This window comes from Salvelinus fontinalis, chromosome 32 (assembly GCF_029448725.1).
Source record: "Salvelinus fontinalis isolate EN_2023a chromosome 32, ASM2944872v1, whole genome shotgun sequence".
Taxonomy (NCBI): domain Eukaryota; kingdom Metazoa; phylum Chordata; class Actinopteri; order Salmoniformes; family Salmonidae; genus Salvelinus; species Salvelinus fontinalis.
The window spans coordinates 25,693,999-25,719,750 of NC_074696.1; the positions used below are offsets into that span (position 1 = coordinate 25,693,999).

General features: G+C 43.5%; 1 protein-coding gene across 5 annotated transcripts in view; it reads right to left on the reverse strand.

The window, feature by feature from the left end:
- LOC129830980 (DENN domain-containing protein 3-like) overlaps positions 1-25,752 on the reverse strand; it is a 42,850-nt gene that overhangs the window by 8,933 nt on the left and 8,165 nt on the right. The window contains exons 2-20 of one of the 5 annotated variants that reach the window (XM_055893905.1): positions 18,091-18,298; positions 17,372-17,666; positions 16,945-17,060; positions 15,993-16,123; positions 15,675-15,786; positions 15,352-15,471; positions 14,879-15,097; positions 14,437-14,448; positions 13,988-14,103; positions 12,106-12,261; positions 11,498-11,594; positions 11,253-11,356; positions 10,613-10,797; positions 8,769-9,296; positions 8,385-8,477; positions 7,305-7,564; positions 6,194-6,364; positions 4,994-5,123; positions 4,643-4,750 (exon numbers count right to left, since the gene is read on the reverse strand). In XM_055893905.1, the coding sequence (XP_055749880.1) occupies positions 4,643-4,750; positions 4,994-5,123; positions 6,194-6,364; positions 7,305-7,564; positions 8,385-8,477; positions 8,769-9,296; positions 10,613-10,797; positions 11,253-11,356; positions 11,498-11,594; positions 12,106-12,261; positions 13,988-14,103; positions 14,437-14,448; positions 14,879-15,097; positions 15,352-15,471; positions 15,675-15,786; positions 15,993-16,123; positions 16,945-17,060; positions 17,372-17,666; positions 18,091-18,171 (3,034 nt within the window). In that variant the 5' untranslated portion in view covers positions 18,172-18,298. Of the gene's footprint in view, positions 1-4,642; positions 4,751-4,993; positions 5,124-6,193; positions 6,365-7,304; positions 7,565-8,384; positions 8,478-8,768; positions 9,297-10,612; positions 10,798-11,252; positions 11,357-11,497; positions 11,595-12,105; positions 12,262-13,987; positions 14,104-14,436; positions 14,449-14,878; positions 15,098-15,351; positions 15,472-15,674; positions 15,787-15,992; positions 16,124-16,944; positions 17,061-17,371; positions 17,667-18,090; positions 18,513-25,752 lie in introns of all 5 variants that reach the window. The other 4 variants (XM_055893904.1, XM_055893906.1, XM_055893907.1 and 1 more) reach the window with 4 other exon arrangements.

Genomic DNA, 25,752 nt, shown 5'->3' on the forward strand with positions numbered 1-25,752 from the left:
AACATACATGCAATAGCCCATAATTACAAGGCAAAAACAGTTTTTAGAAAACGTAGCAAAAAAAATGAATCTCATTTACATAATTATTCAGACCCCTTACTCAATACTTTGGTTTAAGCCCTTTTGGCAGTAATTACAGCCTTGAGTATTTACCTGTATTTGGGGAGTTTCTCCCATTCTTCTCTGCAGATCCTCTTAAGCTCTGTCAGGTTGGATGGGGAGCGTCGTCTCTCCAGAGATGTTCGATTGGGTTCAAGTCCGAGCTCTGGCTGGGCCACTCAAGGACATTGAGACTTGTCCCAAAGCCACTCCTGCGTTGTCTTGGCCGTGTGCTTAGGGTCGTTGTCCTGTTGGAAGGTGAACTTTCACTCCAGTGAAGGTCCTGAGCGCTCTGGAGCAGGTTTTCATCAAGGATCTCCCTGTACTTTGCTCCGTTCATCTCTCCCTCGATCCTGACTAGTCTCCCAGTCCCTACCGCTGAAAAACATCCCCACAGCATGATGCTGCCACCACCATGCTTCACCATAGGGATGTTGCCAGTTTTCCTCCAGATATGACGCTTGGCATTCAGGACAAAGAATTACATTTTGGTTTCATCAGACCAGAGAATCTTGTTTCACATGGTCTGAGAGTCTTTAGGTGCCTTTGGGCAAACCAAGCGGGCTGTCATGTTCATTTTACTGAGGAGTGGCTTCCGTCTGGACACTCTACCATAAATGCCTAATTGGTGGAGTGCCACAGAGATGGTTGTCCTTCTGGAAGGTTCTCCCATCTCCACAGAGAAACTCTGGAGCTCTGTCAGAGTGACCATCGGGTTCTTCTCCACCGATTGCACAGTTTGGCCAGGGCTGCCAGCTCTAGGAAGAGCTTCTTCCATTTATGAATGATGGAGGCCAATGTGTTCTTGAGGACCTTCAATGCTGCAGAAATGTTTTGGTACACTTCCCCAGATCTGTGCCTCGACAAAATCTTGTCTCAGAGCTCTAAGGACAATTCCTTCGACCTCATGGCTTGGTTTTTTCTCTGACATGCACTGTCAACTGTGGGACCTTATATAGACAGGTGTGTGCCTTTCCAAATCTAGTCCAATCAATTGAATTTACCACAGGTGGACTCCAATGAAGTTGTAGAAATATGTCAAGGATGATCAGTGGAAACAGGATGCACCTGAGCTCAATTTCGAGTCTCTTAGCAAATGGTCTGAATACTTAAATAAGGTATGTTTTTTTATTTTTTGCAGAAATTTCTAAAAACTTGTTTTCGCTTTGTCATTATGGGCTATTGTGTGTAGATCGAGATACATTTTTTATTAAATCAATTTTAGAATACGGCTGTAACGTAACAAAATGTGGGAAAAGTCAAGGCGTCTGAATACTTTCCGAATGCACTGTATACAGTTAAGTTAAAAATAATCCCTGATGAAGGCTGAGGCTGAAATGCATTGAATATTCTTTATTTATAATAAATACGTATATTCTAATACATCTAGTGTCTTATGCGCAAAGGTGAATATCTCTCACACACACACATACAGAAGAAGTGTAAACATTTAGTTACACAATGGCACACATATGGAACTTTCCAGACATCAATCCATATTATGGAATACAACCTAAATCTGTCCACCTTCAGCCTAGCTGTTCCATTTCCTCTTACGGCCTAACATTTATTTTTCAAATCATAATAGGAAAAAGAAAATAACTTGTGTCACTTTCTTGGGGAGGAGTGAAGAACAGAACAGAAAGGAGGGAGGGGGGAATCTGGACTCTGTCCAAGGGTACATAAGTAACCTACATTTAGTCCCTGAGAGCGGTGCTCTGTGCTGACGCAGCACTATTACCAATGCCTGGAGCGGTGCTTCTCAAACCTCTCCACCTAGACCCACAGACGTTTCACAAGTTTGTTGTAGCCCTGAACTAGCTCCCCTGATTTACATATTCAAGGGTTTGATGATTAGTTGACAAGTTGAATCAGGTGTGCTAGCTCTGGAATTGTTTAAAGACATGGAACGGCTTGGGGGTCTCCGAGAAGAGGTTTGAGAACCACAGGCCTAGAGGGTCATGTCCAGGCCCCGTACTATGGCCACTACCATGCCCCCTTCTAATTGGTTACAGATGGACCAATCAGGGGGAAGGCTCAGACAAACACACCACTGTCTGTGAGAGGACCAGGGGAAGGAGTAGGGAGAAGGGACACTGTGTTAAACAAAGAAGCTGCTGTTGGTTCCCTGATGTCACTAGGTTAAGACACAGGCTCCTTTACACAGAATGCTAGGACTGAGGAGCCTTGCAGACTAGAGCATGTTTCTTATGACGTGTCTTGTTAACAAACTATAGTTTTGGCAAGTTGGTTAGGACATCTACTTTGTGCAAGACAAGTCATTTTTCCAACAATTGTTTAAAGACAGATTATTTTACTGTATCACTTTTCCAGTGGGTCAGAAGTTTACATACACTAAGTTGACTGTGCCTTTAAACAGCTTGGAAAATTGTCATGGCTTTAGAAGCTTCTGATAGGCTAATTGACATAATTTCAGTCAATTGGAGGTGTACCTGTGGATGTACTTCAAGGCCTACCTTCAAACTCGGTGCCTCTTTGCTTGACATCATGGGGAAATCAAAAGAAATCAGCCACGACCTCAGAAAAATAATTGTAGACCTCCACATGTCTGGTTCATCCTTGGGAGCAATTTTCAAACGCCTGAAGGTACCACATTTATCTGTACAAACAATAGTATGCAAGTATAAACACCATGGGACCACGCAGCCGTCATACCGCTCAGGGAGGAGATGCGTTCTGTCTCCTAGAGATGAACGTACTTTAGTGCGAAAAGTGCAAATCAATCCCAGAACAGAAAAGGACCTTGTGAAGATGCTGGAGGAAACAGGTACAAAAGTATCTATATCCACAGTAAAACAAGTCCTATAATCGACATAACCTGAAAGGCTGCTCAGCAAGGAAGAAGCCATTGCTCCAAAACCGCCATAAAAAAGCCAGACTTTACAACTGCACATGGATCATACAAAGATCATACTTTTTGGAGAAATGTCCTCTGGTCTGATAAAACAAAAATAGAACTGTTTGGCCATAATGACCATTGTTATGTTTGGAGGAAAAAGGGGGTGGCTTGCAAGCCGAAGAACACCATCCCAACCGTGAAGCACGGGGGTGGCAGCATCATGTTGTGGGGGTGCTTTGCTGCAGGAGGGACTGGTGCACTTCACAAAGTAGATGGCAGGAAAATTATGTGGATATATTGAAGCAACATCTCAAGGCATCAGTCAGGAAGTTAAAGCTTGGTCGCAAATCGGTCTTCCAAATGGACAATGACCCCAAACATACTTCCAAAGTTGTGGCAAAATGGCTTAAGGACATGAAAGGCAAGGTATTGGAGTGGCCATCACAAAGCCCTGACCTCATTCCTATAGAACATTTGTGGGCAGAACTGAAAAAGCGTGTGCGATTAAGGAGGCCTACAAAGCTGACTCAGTTACACCAGCTCTGTCTGGAGGAATGGGCCAAAATTCACCCAACTTATTGTGGGAAGCTTGTGGCAGGCTACCCGAAACGTTTGACCCAAGTTAAACAATTTAAAGGCAATGCTACCAAATACTAATTGAGTGTATGTAAACTTCTGACCCACTGGGAATGTGATGAAAGAAATAAAAGCTTAAATAAATATCTACTATTATTCTGACATTTCACATTCTTAAAATAAAGTGGATGATCCTAACTGACCTAAGACAGGGAATTTTTACTATGATTAAATGTCAGGAATTGTGAAAAACTGAGTTTAAATGTATTTGGTTAAGGTGTATGTAAACTTCAGACTTCAACTGTAATATAAACATTTGTGGTTTGAGTAGGAGGAACAATCACAGTGATTCTATTTGGACTATTATATGAGTCTACTATCAGTAACCACTGCATGAAACTAAGGAACACAACAGGAAGTGGTTGGTGGTGATGCGTTGGGAAAAGCTGTGCCTCATTATTTGTTTAAGAGGCAGTGAAATAAAATAAAATGCCTCTGGCCCTTTCTGCCAAGCCTCCTCCTGTAACCCGACACCGTCACCGTCACCGTCCAAGCAGCAGTAGGGAGTGTGACAGACCTGGGTTCAAACACCATTTAAAATACTTTAGCTGTGCCTGATTGAGCTTGCCTGTTGTAATGGAACCAATCGAATAGTCACAGAAGTGCAAACCCCACCCACGTGGCACTCAAGGCAGATTAAAACAAACAAAGTATTTGAACGATTATTAAATAGTATTTGAAACCAGGTCTGGAGTGTGACATATGTTACTAGGACACAGACAACATGACTCTCGGGTGTTGTTGTCATGCAATACCTCGACTACAGAACACAGATTTGAGGTGCACATCCATGACAGTCATGAAGTGAGGAGTACTGTGTGAGGGTACGTGGTATGTCCTAGACTGGAGGAGAGTTTAGGTTGAAGTGGAGTTGAATGGGAAATACCAGCAGTACCTACTTGATTTTCTGAGCATCCTGTAGGGTGTTTATAGTACTGGGAAATCATTCTACAGATATGTAGTGTTACCAGTTTGTTGAACAGGAACAGTGTCTAATGTCATGACTGACACGTTCCTTTGAGACTGACAGCGTGCCTGAGAGTTTACCTGGGGTGTAGAGCAGAACATCCACCGCCTGGGGGCTAGTCAGGTCCAGAGAAGGGTTGATCTTGTGTTTCAGGGTCTCTGACGTGGTTTTAGGGACCATCAGCGGGACTGTTCAGGATGGAGAGAAAGCTCAGAGGTCAAAGTTCGAAATGAATAAAAAATCTCCTGAGAAACAAGACTTATAAACATGCGCTTTCTGTAAAGTTATTCATGTCAATGATCTAAAATGTTGTGGATTTTTTGGTATGATCTGATGTTTTTCGTGTCTTTTTGTCATGTAAAAATATCAACTTTGGGAGAGAAGCTACTTAAACCTAATTCATAGCGCCACAAATATCTCAGTTGCCATACCTTCCAGTTTCATTCTGTCAAAGTGTGCCAGCTTGGTTGCAGCAAAAATGGCCTTTTGTGACTGCAGACAGCCAACCACTGCATCCATCAACAGGGCGTTGGTCAGAGCCTGCTGCATATATTGGGGGTCCTGAGAGAGCGAGGTAGAGGGAGAGAGAGTAGGAGAGGAAGAGCGAGAAACAATGAAGATTTGAGATTCTATTCATATGTATCTGAATTCTGATGATCGTCACACATTCTATGCTCCAGATGTACAAGAGAGTCTGTTTCCCATGACATCATGCTGACGTCAACATGAAAAAGAGAAAAGGAGGAATAGAATTCAAAATATCTCTAGGGCATGTAGTTTGTAACCAGAACAACTGGCTCTTACGGTAACTCCATGGCATCTGAACCATGCGTTGGGGGAGGCTAGCCTGGTGCCAGATCTGTTGGTGCGGTCTTACCAACTCCTTGTCTAGTGTAGTTATTGTCATGCCACAACAGCACAAATAGATCCGGAGCTAGGCTAGCTGGAGGCAGCAGGGGATGAGGCCTTAATTAAAGAGAAAGACAGAACTTAACCCTGGGAAATGCGGCCTTTCCAGTGATAACAGAGAAGAAAAATACATGAAGTGAGATGGGCCGGGGGCCAGAAGCATCCATGTTGTTTCATGCAGTTTAATAGTGGAAACTGAAAGCTGGAGAGTGGTGTATACTTTGGACTGGCTGAACAATAGAGCCAAGCCCATATGAAACTCCATAGCTCCCCCTTTTACATGGAATGTCAACCACACCCACTGAGCTACAGTCCAATCTGCCAGAGAGGCCCAGGGTGGGATCAGGAATGAATGGTTTTAGTGCTAACGTTGGCCATCTTTGCTGCTAAAGAAAAACTCCCTTCATAGTGTAGCTACATACTGGCCATACATAGTCGTATGCAGAGCGGGATAGCGAGAAAGAGAGAAGCTATGTCCCAATTATCTCTCCTTCCACCCAAAGGGTGTCCTTGTTCACTTCCATTTACAGATTTGAAAGGAAATGTCTAGTACAGTATAAGACATATGGCGAAATAAGGCCCATGTCTTCACCAACCCAATTCCTAGAATTGTGGGAAGTAGTGAACGAGTGCACAATTCAGGATTTTTTTTAAATATAAATTGACACGCACCCAGAGACAGAGAGATGAACAAATTGTCCAGTCACATTTTGACATACTACCTTGTGGTCGTCGGCCATCTTCCTTCCAGCCCACATCTCCTTGACCATGAGGTGCCAGAGGTCAACCTCTGACTTCAGGTTGACCTCGAACGTCTCCTTCCTCAGGGTGGTCTTGATCTTCAAAGACGGGATCCTCAGCAGTAGGAAGGGAGCAGAGGAGATCTTCACCTCCTGAGGTACAAAAGCCTACCGGTTATTCCCTAGCCTGGTCCCAGATCTGTTTGTGCTGTATAGCCAACTCCTATGGTTGTAAAGACCACAGATCTGGGAGCAATTATTCACCTAACACCATCTTTGACATTCATATTTGTAATATCATATTTGGTAAGACTTTGTATGATGGTACACATGTATAAAGCCTTATGAGTGTATTTATAGTGCCTTATGACATACTTACAGTGCACTGTAACACTTGCTATAAGCAATCATAACATGGATAGAGCCAGGAAAATGTCCTGTTTCTCAATGATATGACAGTATATGAAAGTTTTAAAAAACAGATCTAGATGTCTACATTAGCTGCATAGCAGAGCATAGATTACACATCTATAAGCACATCAAACACATTCCTTTTATTGTATAGATTAATGCATGGATGGGCAACTGATGGGGGTGGGGGCCACAAAACATCTGAACTGCGTACCTATGCATACAACATGTTTTACAGCTCATTTCCTACAATTCTACACATTTTGCCAGACGATGGAGAGAAATGTTTGCAGTTTTTAATATGATAGCTGAGTGAGACTGACTAACAAAATCAAAATGGTGCCCCCCCCAGCCATGATTACTAAGTTTAGATAGCTGGCCGCTACCAATCTAAAAAATATTAGCTGACATGGGTTAATTGAAGGACTATCAGTGATTGACATAAGAGAAACTGTTGATGTACAAACAAATTTCGAAATTGCAACTTGTGTATTCTACCTTCCAACAGTAAGTTGAGACCCTGACGGAGTGAATAAAACATATTTTTTCATTATGGATCCGAGAGCCTTCAATGTATTCACATACTGTAGTAACATCTATAAAAATATATAGTATCATGAATAATATACAGTATATCACATAAAGTGTAGTAGTAACATAGATCAATTAGGTCCTAACTCACCTCAATGTCTCTGAACTTGGTGACCTCCATGTACCCGGGTCGTCCTTCGGTCAGCAGGAACAGCCGTCTCTGTGTCATGGCGATCTTGCCCACGCCGTGGCTGGTCTTGACCGAAGAGGACAGCTTGAAGACACACTCATTAGCCTCCAGGTGCTCCAGGGCCGAGGCCGGCAGGGCCACTTCCTGAGCCTCGGCCTCCGTCTCCTTCCAGAAGGTGTAGAACACGCGGAATATCTCCGGGTCCACCTGTTTCTGCTGGCCTGCAGGGGGCAGTCTAGAGTTAGGGTTTTGCAACCATAGGGGCAGTTTACATTCACTGTAAACTGGGTGGGATTCAACTACGTTTCCCATTCAAAACAACAATCAATGAGCGAGAATGGAAAGGTGATAAGCTAGCAGGGTTGGGGAAGGAGTTATAGTATTAGGAACCACATTAAACAGCCTTTTTTTGATTGGCTGGTGGAGCAAGTTCATGGTGTGGTGGTTTACTGGAGCAAGAGATTCACACAACGTTCACTGGACGTTAGGGCCGGGACAATACCAGTATAACAATATTTCTCTTTAAAAACCTGCTATTTGTAAAATAGTGTTCTATAGCTTGGAAAACAAATAAATGTGAATCTGGATGACAAACATAATGATGTTTGTTTCCAACAGAGCTGTTTTTCTAAAGATGTTAAATCCGCTTCATGCTTTGTTTCAATACTGATATCGTCCCTGGCCCTACTGGCCGTGCACAGTATGACTCCTATGTAAAGTGAAATGTGAGGCACTTTAACACACTTCCATGAGGCTACTCATTACCATTGTAAGATAAGAGTCCTGTAACAGTCAATTGACACACACAAATACTATTCGTCCTTCAAAACAAAAAAAGAAAATATTACCTAGACGTCAGCCATGAATGCTGTGAGGTGTTTGAAGCGACACTAATGTTAAAAGCAAACACTACTCAGATTTAACACCTGAGGGGATAGTTGATGAAGCAGAACACACACAGGCCAAAGCAACACACACACACAAGGTAGGAGTTGGGCACAGCACACTCTGCAAGCAGGCAGGGCATAATGCTATGCTTACCCTCCAGATTGGAATCAAGGTAAAAGATTGACTGGGAAGGAGCCTTCACCGCAGAGCCACCACCATGCCAACCCAAGCTGCTCTTACAACATTCTGATCAGGTAAAGGATAAGAAATTAACCAGATTCAATAATCAGATAAATTAGCATGGCCATTCACTCTACATGTAGTAAGGTATTAACACATCGATCACAGGGACTGGAGTGATTATAGAGTATAGGCCAAGTATTATCAATTGGATTATGTTCATGAGTCCCATACAACAAGGGGCTAGTGTAAAACTAACATAGAAGAAAACCTCCACCAAGAGAGACAACCCTCTCTCCTTTACCCTCACTCATTATTTCCCTCTTTCTAAGCTTGGAGTCTGTATGACTTCCTTACCCACAGTGAGAGCCTCAAACAGCCGGTGAATGGTCCCCTGGTCTTTGACAATCCCAGATTCCTGCACATGCCTCACAAAGTCCTCCAACTGCATGTGCTTTTTCGGGAGTTGGAACCGCTTGACACCTTCGTCGACATGGCGCGCCCGCTCCCTCTCATGGTCCCTCTTCACTTGACTAATCAGGCGTTTGATTTCGGGTCGGCGGTCAGCCAGTGCATGTTCGCCCTCCTGTAGAGAGTCCACCAGCGCGTTGACCAGCTCGCCAGGAAAGATGTCTGTGTCCGTCTTGTAGAGGTTCTGGAAGTCTTCTAGAGCGTCCAGGCGTTTACCGGCCACGGTGTTCACGAAGCCCCTGAGGTAGTGATAGCGAGCCAGGAGAGAGGAGTCCTCGGAGGCCGCCCCGCTGATGGCCTTGCCCAGGAGGGTGATCATCTCCTGGTAGTAATTCTGGACGTAGTGGTAGGCCAGCGGAGGGGGGAACTCAGGAAGCTTGAAGAATCTCACTGGCCTCTGGGGAGACTTCATACCTATGGGGTTCCATCAAAGGTTTCAAGAACTGAGGTCAGTGAGATTAAATCCATTCATACAGAGGAACCCTTAAAAAGGGCCAATCAGCAATTGGAACAATAACAAAGCATTGTCCTGACCACAGTTTCGGTAAAAAGCTGAGGGATGGGGCTGGAGAAATGTTTGATCACTCTCATATTCATAGATAGAGCTATGAATGCAAGGACCGACCATCCACGGTATCCAAATGATAGTTTTAACCATGTTGAGGCTATAGAGTGCTTGTTTACATTAACTTTGTTTACAAACATTGGAGTAAAACAAGCTGATATTTTGGGTTCTGATGGGGTACAACAGTTAAACCAAGCTCATGAGGCATTTCTAAGCTATATCAGAGGTGTTGATTCCAGCCCTCAAGTGGTTTGAGTAAACCATTTTACCACATCCAAACTGTGTAGAATGATAATGGTTTCTTGACAGTCCAGCTCGCTAATAAAATTAGATGCTGCATTGCAAACTATTTATATAATACATTTTCAGTGCGGCCCTCCGGACCTCGTTGAAGAACGATTGCGGCCCCCGGGGCAAAATGAGTGACCCCCCCCCGCCCCCCGAGTTAAATTCTTCGCCTGCAAATGGTAGTAGCAGAGAGGAAGAGGCAAAACGGGAGGCTTTACTCCACAAAAATATGCCCACGAAGTGCAGAATTCTGGTATGGAGGTCAATGATTGTAGAATTTGGTCAACAAAAAATAAATGTAATTGATCATTTGCTACGTGAGGCTTATCTGATCGAATAGAAGTTTCACATTGGTTAGGTTGTTACAAATACACTGATATAAAAGTTGACGCGCATGACATTTCGCCAACTTTGGAAAACAACATATCGAATTTGTCCCTGTTGTCATAGAGATAGAAGACTCATAATGGATATAACCCGTTTTAGCATGGTCATTGCCATTAAGGGCCTCCACCATTCCACCAAGTAGTCAACTGGGTGGGGATTCCTAGAAGTTGGGAGAAATCAGCCAATTAATAAAATGGACAACTTTAAAATGCCCATGCCATCACAGACGCTATAATGGCACAGATACAAAGATGAGTCCTCTATCTCTATGGCTTGTTGTTCACACGCGTAGCTGTCCACCTGAACCCACCGCTGTCCACCTGAACCCACCGCTGTCCACCTGAACCCACCGCTGTCCACCTGAACCCACCGCTGTCCACCTGAACCCACCGCTGTCCACCTGAACCCACCGCTGTCCACCTGAACCCACCGCTGTCCACCTGAACCCACCGCTGTCCACCTGAACCCACCGCTGTCCACCTGAACCTACCGCTGTCCACCTGTATGTTCTTGAAGGAGGTCTGCCTGAGGGGCCCCACCAGAGACCCCCCACTCTCCCCCAGGTTGGGCAGGCTGGCCCCCAGCCGCTTGCTGAGCCGGCTCTCTGGGCTGGTGTATTTACGGGCCAACTCCTGCATGGTGGGCCGCCGCGGAGACTCTGTCATGGACCTCAGCCTGGGAAAGAGTTCAGAGGTGGAGGGTGAAGTTGCCTCTAGATGCTGATCTTGGGTCAGTTTAGCATTTCCCAACTAATGGTTAAGGTTAGGGGAGGGGAAGCTGATCCTAGATCTGCACCTAGGGGAAATGTCACCCCGGAGCGAGGACAGATGTCAGGGGAAAGGCTGTGCTTATACCAGGAAGGACTTGGGATGTGCGTTTGAAGATACAGTACTGCAGTGTTTCCCAATCCTGGTCCTTCGGACCCAATGGGGTGCACATTTTTGTTTTTGCCGTAGCACTAACACACCTGATTCTAAAGGGTGCTGAGGAGTTGAATCAAGTGTGTTAGTGCTAGGATATTTTTTTTACCAAATTGAAATCCAATTGAAATCCAATTCTATTTGCAAGGTCAAAATAAACTCTTAGTTTAAAGGTAAATATTCATGCAAAACTCTCATCTTCCCGCTCACCTGTAAGCTTCTGTCCGAGTACTCAGCTCCATACGTGTGAATGCGTCCATCTTCCTGTTCAGACGATCCCGTAGGAATGAGTGGAAGATGTGTGTGTCCAACACCTGCAAAAAAAACAAAATATACTGCATTCACTTTCAATTGGATCACATTCTAGACAGAAAATATTGCCCCAAATATTGTAGGATAGAAGTCAACAGAGATTGACGTCTCACTGAACAGACAGACCAGAATTTGTATCATACCTTCTTGTAAAATGGCTGGTCTGCTTGCTCTCTAGACCTAAAGAACTCCTCACTGTTGAAGACTCTGTGCTCATAGTTGAGGTGATCGTGGACTTCTCTGTCGTGGTGGTTGGGGTGTGGAGTATGGGGGGGGTAATAATCACTAGATTAGCTTTCCGGTCCTGATATTTTACAGGATATTGCTTTGATTTTGCACAGGGAATTGTATTGGTTGTAATAAAGCAAGATTTAATAGGATAACTAACAGTGTTAGAATGTCACTATTTTCTAAATAGTTAATTTGATAATCAAAAGGCTTTGCTTGTGAGAAAAATAGGCATCTTTGGTCCAACCCAAAATGTATGACTAGATATGCTCAATGTGAGTCTCAATTATCAAAGTTACATAATTAAAGCATGTCAATTAGGTTATAATATTGTAACGACTATGTAATAATATAATAATTATGTACAGTATATTTTAAGTCATAGTGAACGACGGTGAATAACAACAGTATAGATTTGATGCCTTTTGTCTCTTGCCAGGCAGTCATTGTAAATAAGAATTTGTTCTTAATTGACCTGCCCGGTATAATAAAGGTGAAATACAATTTTTAAAATGATGCTGACCTGAAGATGTTGACGATGAGTTCCAGAGTGATATTCTGGATGTGTGTGTTGAGTTTCCTCTGCCACTGCTTCCTCTGGGCCCTCCTCTCGTTCACCTCTGTACTGGCCCCCAGGTGACACACCTCCAGGTCATAGTGCACCTGGAGGCCCTCCACCCTGCACACACACACACACTTAATGGGGAGGGGTAACAAAACATGTTCTACTCCAATGCTCAACTTGGACACTTATCTGCATAACATCCCTTCCCCTATTCATTACAATACACATTGTAATAAACTCAGCAAAAAAAGAAACGTCCCTTTTTCAGGACCCTGTCTTTCAAAGATAATTCATAAAAATCCAAATAACTTAAGAGTTTAAACACTGCTTCCGATGCTTGTTCAATGAACCATAAACAATTAATTAACATGCACCTGTGGAACTGTTGTTAAGACACTACCAGCTTACAGACGATAAGCAATTAAGATCACAGTTATGAAAACTTAGGACACTAGAGGCCTTTCTACTGACTCTGAAAAACACCAAAAGAAAGATGCCCAGGGTCCCTGCTCATCTGCGTGAACGTGCCTTAGGCATGCTGCAAGGAGGCATGAGGACTGCAGATGTGGCCAGGGCAATAAATTCCAATGTTCGTACTATGAGACGCCTAAGACAGCGCTACAGGGAGACAGGACGGACAGCTGATCGTCCTCGCAGTGGCAGACCACGTGTAACACCTGCACAGGATCGGTATAGCCGAACATCACATCTGCGGGACAGGTACAGGATGGCAACAACTGCCAGAGTTACACCAGGAACGCACAATCCCTCCATCAGCGCTCAGACTGTCCGCAATAGGCTTAGAGAGGCTGGACTGAGTGCTTGTAGGCCTGTTGTAAGGCAGGTCCTCACCAGACAACACCAGCAACAACGTCACCTATGGGCACAAACCCACCGTCGCTGGACCAGACAGGACTGGCAAAAAGTGGTCTTCTCTGACGATTCGTGGTTTTGTCTCACCAGGGGTGATGGTTGGATTCGCATTTATCGTCGAAGGAATGAGCGTTACACCGAGGCCTGTACTCTGGAGCGGGATCAATTTGGAGGTGGAGGGCCATCATGGTCTGGGGCGGTGTGTCACAGCATCATTGGACTGAGCTTGTTGTCATTGCCAGCAATCAACGCTGTGCGTTACAGGGAAGACATCCTCCTCATGTGGTACCCTTCCTGCAGGCTCATCCTGACATGACAATGCCACCAGCCATACTGCTCGTTCTGTGCGTGATTTCCTGCAAGACAGGAATGTCAGTGTTCTGCCATGGCCAGCGAAGAGCCCGGATCTCAATCCCATTGAGCGCGTCTGGGACCGGCTTGGATCGGAGGGTGAGGGCTAGGGCCATTACTCCAGAAATGCCTGGGAACTTGCAGGTGCCTTGGTGGAAGAGTGAGGTAACATCTCACAATACAAGAACTGACAAATCTGGTGCAATCCACGAGGAGATGTACTGCAGTACTTAATGCAGCTGGTGGCCACACCAGATACTGACTATTACTTTTGACCCACCCTTTAGTCAGGGACACATTATTCCATTTCTGTTAGTCACATGTCTGTGGAACTTGTTCAGTTTATGTCTGTTGTTGAATCTTATGCTCATAAATATTTACACGTTAAATTTGCTGAAAATAAATGCAGTTGACAGTGAGAGGACGTTTCTTTTTTTGCTGAGTTTATCTTAGGACAGCAGACTAACCGTGAGTCTTGTTCTCTAGGTACAATTCATTAGGCACCAAACGAAAGAAAACAGAATTAAACAGGGAGGGACATCCCGAACAGTCCAATAAGAAATGTTTTGCAAAGGCGAGCCCTAATGAACACGCCCCAGATGGTCTCCTGTCCTACCGTGTTATAAAACACTCTGCGGCCGCCAGCGGGACATCGGGCAGGTCAATCCCATCAGACCAGGAAGACGACACGGTCCCATCATCAATATTAACCAGGATCAGATCATCCGTTTCCTGTCATATAGGGAAAACACAGAAATCAACACAACACAGTAATACACAACACTGCCCCTCTCAGAGAATACTGTGTGACGGAGTAGAACAAGGGATTAGGGACAAGTCAAGTGGATAAACTAAAATTAACTTGACTCTTAACACCTGTACTTTATGTTAGTTAGGACATTGAACCACATGATCCTCTATACCGTGTAACCAAGTGGAAACTGAAAATAAATGATACATCTTAATAAAGCATGATAAATCTGGGTATTAAATAAATCACTGATGCCAGAAAAATGTCCAGACAGAAGTGTAAACATTGTCCACTATGGTGCAAGTGCTCCTTACCGCGGCTACCTCCTTGTAGTGAAGCAGGTGGCAGACCATGAGGTAAGGGAAGGTAAAGGAAAATGTACTTTATTGTCCATCAACTTACAGAGAACAGAAATGTGTCTTTATGCTCAACCCAACCCCCAGAGACACACACCTATGAGGGGCTGGGAAAATGAGTCAGCCACAGTACAGTGCCCCTGGAGCAGTTCTAGGTGGTTAAGTGCCTTGCTCAAGACCCACTTCTCTAACCACTAGGCTACCTGCCGCACCAGGTAGAGGTCACTATCACCACCACTTTAACCACCCCCTTAACCATCACCACCACTTTAACCATCACCACCACCACTTTAACCATCACCACCATTACAGTGATAACTGTCACAGTAACCATCTCTATAACTTTCACTATCTGATCACACCATTCTAGCATGGCTATGTAGTGAAAATCCATCCTTACCGCAGCCACCTCTTCATAGTGGTGCAGATGACAGCCCATGAGGTAGGCGGTGGGAGCCATGAGGAAGTCCAGCATCTGGTGTGAGAGGATGGGCACGAAGGGGTGCTGCCACACCAGGGGGTGGATGAAGAGCATCAGGCTCTCTGCCAGCAGGGTGAGCCGGGCCCAGTCACAGGACAACAGTACTACCCTCTGCTCTGTCAACAGGCTGGCAATGATCTGAAGAGCAGAGACACCAGCACATGCACGCAGGCACACACACACGGCTACATTGATATAGAGATATACACTTCTTTTACCAATCAAAACAGGTTGACAGAAACATACTGTATATTTGCAAATAATCCCATTTCCAGTCTTCCACAGTAGACTTTCTTTAACTGCATTGAAAGAACAGATTGTGTAGTGGGTTAAGCAGTTTAGTAGCAGTACAATCAGGCTGTGTGGGACAGCTATGTACTGTCTGTCCTCACTTGGAGGAGCTGTCGGGGTCTAAAGCACAGGAAAGGCAGATGGAGGTCCAGGTCAACAGCCGGCCGGTCCTTATCCTCCCGGGAGGGAAGCCCAATCTGGAGAGGCCTGAGGTTAAAGACCTGGGACAGGACAGAGGAACAACATAGACCACCAACACAGAGATTATGTTTCTGGAACATTACCTACATAACAACAGAAGAGAGAAACATGACGTGGTCCTGTATGGCTCAGTTGGTAGAGCATGGCGCTAAATGGCATATAGCACAGTTTAATAATGCACGTATATCATAGAGCGAGATGGAGAGAAAAACAATTGGCTCACCACATGAAGTTGCCCAGGTGGGGGAATGGGCACCAGCGCCAGCTTGGCTGAAAACTCCTTCACCCTCTCCTCAAAGTCCCCCATCCAGCTGGGCTTGAGCTGGGTCAAGAGACTGGGAGGGACGCCGTTCAGTAAAAACATTAACATAAAAAGGTCAATAGGTGCCTAAGATGAGTAAACTGATCATTGACACTTCATGATGATGGGCCAAGTCTGGCTGGATTTATTTTGATATGTACTGTTTGGTATTCTCTTCCGGTATTTACTTGAACGAACACAAAGACCTAGAGGAGTAGGAGAACAGTGAATTGTTCTCACCATGACAGGCAGTCCCGGAGAGCGTTGTAGTAAGGGTATTTAGAGATGACACAGATGCCGTATGCCGTGTAGAGACGGGACGACTTGGAGGATGACCGGTGGCCATTTTGGTGCCCACCATCCTGAAAAAACTGGGAAGCAAACAACCAATCAGTGGCCAATGACCAGATGAGGATCTCTGGAATGGTGAAATTACTGTAGGTCTACTATGTCATGTGTCCTTCTAAACCAGGGGTGTCAAACTCATTCCATGGAAAGCCTAGTGTCTGCAGGTCTTTGGTTTTTCCTTTCAATGAAGACCTAGACAACCAGGTGAGGAGAATTCCTTACTAATTAGTGACCTTATTTCATCAATAAAGTACAAGGGAATAGCGAAAACCCGCAGTCACTCGGCTCTCCGTGAAATGAGTTTAACATGTGTTCTAAACAATACACAGACAGGTAATACACATACCTGCATTTTTAGTGCAGGATGGCATTTATTGGGATGACTCATGTACTGGAGGCAGCTCTGCAGGGTAGTCACTAGCTGGCACAGCCACAGTCATTAAATCAGATTTTAAACCTGACCACACTACTAACCTTATGCTGATCCCTAACCTTAAACACATTTCTGTTGTTATGAATGATTATGATATTGCCAATTTTGACTTTGCAGCTGGCAAAGTGGAAATCGCTCCGCTCTGCCTCCAGGACAAGATTCATCCCAATAGAAGTCTACTTAAAATGCAGCTTGACATTTAACTCAGCAGTGAACAGGAAACCTGTCCCTAAAAGGCTTCAGATGTCCATGCATGTAATCAATCCATTTTTTGATTATCTAAACCTAGCTAATATAGGCTACATAGCCAGGGAATTTAACAGTAAGCCCTTTTGTTTAAACAATTTTGTTTCCAAGAATCCAAAGCATTCCAGTTGGCATGAATAAAGCTCAGCTGGTGAGCCGTCTCACCTGTATAGGCCTGTAGTACTGCACTACTACAGCATGTGTCCTGTTCCCAAAGACATCAGTAAACACCAGGTAATGGTACGAGTCTTCTCTCTGCTCGCTGGCTATCTGAAGACCACCTGGTCAATGGAAGAAAACCGACAAGGTCTCATATAAGCATGACAAGAGGAATCACATCACTGCTTCATATATGGTTGTGTGTGATAATCAGAACGTAGATAATCAGCTCATAGTGTATGTGCCGTGTTTTGTCCTAATCTGATGGATTTCATTTACTAGGCAGGGATATCGTACAGTAATCAACATCGCAATACTAAAGGCATATGGGATTTAGCTAGACAGCTAGTTTTCATCCATCCTTGTCTAGCTATTTCACTAGCATGGTTCTAGTTTGAATCAAAACGGCGACTTCGACATCACGCTGTGTCACCTGGGAAGCAGAGTTGAGGCAGGGCGATGAGGTCCAGGTCCTTGGGGACACTGATGTCCTCTGTGGTGGTGCCGCCCCCTCCATTGCTACCCTTGGCTGTCTCTCCGTTAGCTATTCCAGCCCTCTCCTTCTTCTTCTTGATGAAGGAGCGCCTCCTCTGGACCCTGCTGAAGGCCGGGGCGTGACCCTGGTTCTCGCTACTCGCACTCTCCTTGGTCACGAAAGGTGGGGCGTGAACCTGTAGTACCTCTGCCCCCAACAGGGGAAGCTCTTTGATTTTGCCCTGTTGATGGGACTGGCAGGAAGTGGGAACATTTTCAATATCTAACATGCTGTACATAACTTATATCATATATAGACCTACATATGATGTGTATAACTTATATCATATATAGACCTACATATGATGTGTATAAGTAGGTTTCTTACATTTACTTTAGTCATTTAGCAGACACTCTTCTCCAGAGCCACTTACAGGAGGAATTAGGGTTAAGCGCCTTGCTCAAGTACACCGGCAGATTTTTCACCTAGTCGGCTCAGGGATTCAAACCAGCAACCTTGCGGTTACTGGCCCAACGCTCTTAACCACCATTCCACAGTGTTCTTAGTATATGACTGATGTGATGGTAGCCTAAGCCCACAATAACCAATGTGTTGCAAAAACAACAGTGTATGCCCCCACCATGTATCAGTCCATTGATCGAGTCAGCAGTACCTACCTGATGGACTTCCCTGAGTTTATCGCTGGCTGCTCCAACCACCACACAAGCCTCCAGCAGTCCAGAGGGAATATCTGCCATCAGAGCCTAGACAACAGCAGAGCCGACCAGATACCACAGATAGTGTGTGTCTACCAAGCCGTCTGGTTACAGCATTGTCTTCTGTTTGGAGTCCAACAGGTGGCGTCACTCCTTCGTAACAGTCCTCCTATACAACGTAAGATCAAACGAGTGTGGACAGACTCACACCATCTGACGTGAAACAATGGTGTGTCTACAGTCCATACATCCAGACTAGAGTCAGAATGCTAGGCGTCCTGCTTCTTCCACCTCTTTCTTCACCTTCACAGGACCCATCTGGACCAGAACCACCTAGAGGAAAGGCCCATCTCAGTAGAATCACCCAGACCATGACCTCAGGTCTAGGAAATGACAGACATACATGAGTCAGTTAGGTTAGTCATTCTATAAGCCACTGAGATGCTTGCCTGCCGGCCTGGTAGTCACTACACACCCCAAACACATTGTCATCCCACCAGATGTTGGGGCCTGATCACTCAGGCAGCTAACCACAAACATATCCTTAAAATGTTTCAAATGCATCTGAAGCCCAGGGGAGAAAATCAAGAAACAGTTGTTACCGTAACTTGACAAAAGATTCAACTGAAAGTCTAAACCTGATAATTCCCTTAGATGCAAACCAGAACTGTTTAGAGTTGAACTTCAAACTACCCAAGAAAGTGTTTCCCAAACTCTGTCCTCAGGACCACATTTAGTTTTTTCCCTTAGCACTAGAGCAGATTCAAGCTTGATCATTTGAATCAGCTGTGTAGTGTTAGGGCAAAAAACTAAAACATGCACCCCTTGGGGTCCTGAAGACAGAGTTTGGGAAACGCTGACCTAAGACATGTTTTCCCCATATCTTCGCCTCCCTATTTTCCTCTGCTGTTGGCTATGGTAGAGAAGAGATAGGCCTTCACTGATGACTCACGGATGTAGGTTACACAAAGGAGCCGTTCTAGGAGTGAAGATTTCTAGGTATAGTTTTTCCTCAGAACAAATAACCGACGTTACACATTCCTCTGCTGACTGTGTTCTGAAGCCTCAGATTGTAATTCACCATCTGTCTGCATTCTTCTGTCCACTTGAAGATGTCAGACATATATAGCCTACATCAGTTATTTACACAGTGTACAAAACAGCGTTCCACAGGAATACTGGCCCATGTTGACTCCAATGCTTCCCACAGTTATGTCAAGTTGGCTGGATGTTCTTTGGGTGGAGGCCCATTTTTGATACACAAGGTAAACTGTTGAGCGTGAAAAGCCCAGCAGTGTTGCAGTTCTCAACACAAACCGGTGCACTTGGCACCTACTACTATACCCTACTCAAAGGCACTTAAATCTTTTGTCTTGCTCATTCACCCTCTGAATGGCACACATACACAATCCATGTCTCAATTGTCTCAAGGCTTAAAAATCCTTCGTTGACCTGTCTTCTCCCCTTCATCTACACTGATTGCTTCAAGTCTGACACCAACAGGCTCTTGATCAGCTCGTATCGCCAAGCAATAGAACTGATAAACAGCTAACAAAAAAACCTACCTTGCATCTTTATTGACCTTTTATTGAAATATTTGCACTCTATGCACACTCTCTGGGCCCTACACACACGCCATCATTTGCTCACCTCCCACATATACTGATCCTATACACCCGAACACCCACACAGACTGCTGCTAGTCTATCTTCTATCCTGTTGCCTAGTCCCCTTACCCCTATACATATCTACCACCATCACTCCAGTATCCCTGCACATGTAAACATTGTATTGGAACTGACAAATATTTCCTGTATATAGTATGCTTACTTTGTGTTTTCTATTTATTATTATTCATGTTTTTTTTTCTAGTAATACACTTACTGATTATTGTGTTGTTGGGTTTTGAGTTTGCAAGAAAGGCATTTCACTGTACTTGTGCATGTGACATTAAAACTTGATTCATCTGGTCAGTCACGGAAAGGGCAGATTTTCATAATGTTTTGTACACTCAGTGTATGTCAGGCTTGTATCAGTATTGATGCATAAGCATAGTTAAATCAGTTCTCAGTAAATCTTACTTCCATAAGTTACTGGAATCATTTAGTGAGACTTATTTTCTTTGTTTACATAGTTTAGATATTGTCCTCTAATAACCATTTTGTCTACATGTAGTGCTCATAGTCTTTAACATGTAAAGAATTACACTGCTGCTACTACAAATAGGGGCTGTGTCATGTAAAAAGCTCTCTATCATTATTATTGTGAGCATTTTTACACTTATGACTGGCTGTGATTGTGATGTCAAATACTGAAAAAGCTCAGCTTGAGAATTCTCACTGGTCAATTGCTCACAGAGTTTCTAAACCAAGAGGTGCAACATCACGAGACTTCCGGGAATGCTAGTGACACAGACCAATAAGACTGACGCGTGATAAATATTTTCGGCATGTGTTATAAGGGTGAAAAAACTCAGTCAATCATAATCATTGATTATGAACCATTTCACATGACAAGCAGCCTGGAGTTTAGAGCGTTGGGCCAGTAACCGAAAGGTTGCCGTTTCGAAATACCGGAGCTGACAAGGTGAAGAAAAAACGAGATCTCTGAATATACAGTGGCTTGCGAAAGTATTCAACCCCCGTGGCATTTTTCCTATTTTGTTGCCTTACAACCTGGAATTTAAAACGATTTTTGGGTGGTTTGTATCATTTGATTTACACAACATGCCTACCACTTTGAAGATGCAAAATATGTTTTATGGTGAAACAAACAAGAATTTAGACAAAAAACTAAACTTGAGCGTGCATAACCATTCACCTCCCAAAGTCAATACTTTGTAGAGCCACCTTTTGCAGCAATTACAGCTGCAAGTCTCCTTGGGTATGTCTCTATTAGCTTGGCACATCTAGCCACTGGGATTTTTTCCCATTCTTCAAGGCAAAACTGGTCCAGCTCCTTCAAGTTGGATGTGTTCCGCTTGTGTACAGCAATTTATTTCACCTTTATTTAACCAGGTAGGCCAGTTGAGAACAAGTTCTCATTTACAAATGCGACCTGGCCAAGAACAGAGTTACACATGGAATAAACAAACATACAGTCATTAATACAATAGAGAAAGTCTATATACAGTGTGTGCAAATGGGGGTGAGGCAATAAATAGGCTATAGTGGCCAAATGATTACAGTATGGCAAATTAAACACTGGGGTGACAGATGTGCAGAAGACGAGTGTGCATGTAGCAGTAATGGTGTGCAAAGGAGCAAAATAAATAAAATAAATAACAATATGGTGATGAGGTAGTTGGATGGGCTATTTACAGATTGGCTATGTACAGGTGCAGTGATCTGTGAGCTGCTGACAGCTGGTGCTTAAAGCTAGTGAGGGAGATATGAGTCTCCAGCTTCAGTGATTTTTGCAGTTCGTTCCAGTCATTGGCAGCAGAGAACTGAAAGGAAAGGCGACCAAAGAAGGAACTGGCTTTGGGGGAGACCAGTGAAATATACCTGCTGGAGCACGTGCTGCGGTTGGGTGCTGCTATGGTGACCAGTGAACTGAGATAAGGCAGGGCTTTACCTAGCAACGACTTATAGATGACCTGGAGCCAGTGGGTTTGGCGACGGATATGAAGCGAGGACCAGCCGACGAGAGCATACAGGTTGCAGTGGTGGGTGGTATAAGGGGCTTTGGTAACAAAACAGATGACACTGTGATAGACTGCATTCAATTTGCTGAGTAGAGTGTTGGAGGCTATTTTGTAAATGACATTGCTGAAGTCAAGGATCGGTAGGATAGTCAGTTTTACTAGGGTATGTTTGGCAGCATGAGTGAAGGATGCTTTGTTGCAAAATAGGAATCTGATTCTAGATTTAATTTAGGATTGGAGATGCTTAATGTTATTCTGGAAGGAGAGTTTACAGTCTAACCAGACACCTAGGTATTTGTAGTTGTCCACATATTCTAAGTCAGAGCCGTCCAGAGTAGTGATGCTGGACAGGCAGGAAGGTGTGGGCAGCGAACGGTTGAAGAGCATGCATTTAATTGTACTTGCCATTAAGAGCAGTAGGAGGCCACGGAAGGAGAGTTGTATTGAAGCTCGTCTGGAGGTTAGTTAACTTCTTACGGCCGAGATCCAGTTAACGGGATTGATATGACAACAGCCAGTGAAAGTGCAGGGCGTCAAATTCAATCCCACAATTAAAATTCCTCAAACATACATGTATTTTACACCATTTTAAAGATACACTTCTTGTAAATCCAGCCAGTGTCCGTTTTCAAAAAGGCTTTACGACGAAAGCAAACCAAACGATTATGTTAGGTCAGAGCCAAGTCACAGAAAAACACAGCAATTATTCCAGCCAAAGAGAGGAGTCACAAAAGGCAGAACTATAGCTAAAATTAATCGCTAACCTTTGATGATCTTCATCAGATGATACTCAGAGGACTTCATGTATGTTTTGTTCGGTAAAGTTCATATTTATATCCAAAAATCTCAGTTTACATTGGCGCGTTATGTTCAGTAGTTCCAAAACATCCGGTGATTTTGCAGAGAGCCACATCAATTTACAGAAATATGTCGTAGCTGAATCAGAATTAGTTAGGTAACATAGATAAATAAGATGTTTAATTTATTTTCATAATATGCTTATGTGAGAAACTTGTCATTAGAATGTCTCCTTTTGGACTATACTGTTGTCAGTTGCATTTCTCCTTTCTTCTCTAGGGAAAAGTCACTTGGAGCCCAGAGAGGGTAGAGGTCCGGCTTGTCTTTTACATGTCTGGTAATATGCAGAATATCAGAAAGGGAGAAGTCAGAATTGAACATCGTCTTCATATGTGAACGTATCTGTTAAACCATGTGAAGGGCTCCACATTGTCTGTACGCCAGTCACTCCCTCCTTTTCCCATTGGGGGGAGGAGTATGGCAGTGTCTGGAACCATTGTATTACCCCTCTGATGTTGAACTTATCTTTCATAGTATATGACCTAGAGGCTCACTCCTCTCAGTGAGCTTGTCCAGGAGGGGGTGTATTTGAGATGGGAATATCTAAAGTTGACAATTGATATATACCATTGGATGAGGTACTATGAAGTACCAAGAACGAGATTAGAACCTCGTTTTAGAGACCAAACAATGATAATTTATAGCTAATGCTATCTGGCTATGGGATACTCATCTCTCAAGTAAAAGGCCCTTTGTGAAGTTCCTGAGATCTGTGGTTCGTCACGTGAGTTGAGAGGGGTGTATCTTGGCTATAAAAGATACGAGAATTATTTTGAAAGGACTCTCAGAATTCATTTATAGACACTGAATTGATCTGAGAGTCAAAGGGCTATGGTGAAGCTCATAATTCAAGATGAAGTTTAAATATAACTCTGACTTGTGTGTGGTTTGTAAACTCTCCTCATTTAGTAATACAGGAAATTACCACGACAAATAGTCATCATAAATGTTGATGAAATTACAAGGGTTATACATGGAATTTTAGATCCACTTCTCCTTAATGCAACCGCTGTGTCAGATTTAAAAAAAAAAATTACAGAAAAAGCAAACCATGCAATAACCTGAGTACAGCGATCAGACGACAAATCAACACAAAGACATATCCGCCATATTGAAGTCAACAGAAGTCAGAAATAGCATTATAAATATTCACTTGCCTTTGATGATCTTCATCAGAATGCACTCACAGGAATCCAAATTCCACAATAAATGTTTGTTTTGTTCGATAATGTCCATCATTTATGTCCAAATTCCTCCTTGTTATTGTTCGCGCGTTCAGTACACAATCTAAACTCACGACGCGCGGGCAGGTACAGGCAAAAGTTCAGATGAAAAGTCATATTACAGTCCGTAGAAACATGTCAAACTAAGTATAGAATCAAATCTTTAGGATGTTTTTAACATAAATCTTCAATAATGTTCCAACCGGAGAATTCCTTTGTCTTCAGAAATGCGATGGAACAGAGCTCGCTCTCACATGAACGCGCATGGTCAGCGCATGTTCTACTCATGGCAGACCTTACTCAATCCCCTCTCATTCGGCCCCACTTCACAGTAGAAGCATCAAACAAGGTTCTAAAGACTGTTGACATCTAGTGGAAGCCTTAGGAAGTGAAACATGACCCCATTTCCACTGTATCTTGAATAAGCAAAGAGTTGAAAACATACAAACCTCAGATTTCCCACTTCCTGGTTGAATTTTTTTCTCAGGTTTTTGCCTGCCATATGAGTTCTGTTATACTCACAGACATCATTCAAACAGTTTTAGAGACTTCCGAGTGTTTTCTATCCAAATCTACTAATAACAACATGTCTACTAATAATACCGATTAATCGGTATCGGCTTTTTTTGGCCCTCCAATCAATCGGTATCGGTGTTGAAAATCTTCTTTTTTATTTTTATAAAATCGTCCAAATTGGTGTCCAAAAATACTGATTTCCGATTGTTTTGAAAACTTGAAATCGGCCCTAATTAAATCGGCCATTCTGATTAATCGGTCGACCTCTAAAAGAAACCACTGCTATAGAACATCAATAAGAAGAAGAGACTTGCTTGGGCCAAGAAACACGAGCAATAGACATTAGACCGGTGGAAATCCGTCCTTTGGTCTGATGAGTCCAAATTTGCCATTTTTGGCTCCAACCCGCCGCGTCTTTATGAGACGCAGACTAGGTGAACGAATGATCTCCGCATGTGTGGTTCCCACCGTGAAGCATGGACGGGTGTGATGGTGCTTTGCTAGTGACACTGATGTATTTTGAGTAAGGCACACTTAACCAGCATGGCTACCACAGCATTCTGCAGCGATACACCATCCCAACTGGTTTGCACTTAGTGGGACTATAATTTGTTTTTTAACAGGACAATGACCCAACAAACCTCCAGGCTGTATAACAGCTATTTGACTACAAATCACCCAACCTAAACCCAATTGAGTCAGACCTAGGGTTGTACGTTGAGGGATATTCAGAGGAGGAAACTTTCCATGGGAATTAACGGAAATATGCAAATTAATATTAATACCACTTAAAATGCAGATGTTTTTTTGCATTGGATATATTTACCATATCATATGGAAACAGAAACATAAACCTTTTACCTTATCATAAGTAGACAATTGCAAATGATTAAATCCTTCAATAAATTTGACGAATTTAACTTTAAATGCTATTTAATCAGCTTCTTGATATGACACACCTGCCAGGTGGATGGATTATCTTGGCAAAGGAGAAATGCTCACTAAACGGGATGTAAACAAATTTGTGCACAAAATTTGACAGAAAAAAGATCTCAGCTCATGAAACATGGGACCTACACTTTACATGTTGCGTTTATATTCTCTCCCTCACACACACAGTTGAAGTCGGAAGTTCACAAACTCAGTTTAAATGTGTTTGACTAAGGTGTTTCATAATTCCTGATATTTAGTCTTAGTAAAAATTATCTTAGGTCAGATAGGATCACCACTATTTTAAGAACGTGAAATGTCAGAATAATAGGAGAATTATTTCTTTCAGCTTTTATTTCTTTCATCACATTCCCAGTGGGTCAGAAGTTTACATGCACTCAATTAGTATTTGGTAGCATTGCCTTTAAATTGTTTAACTTCTTATGGCTG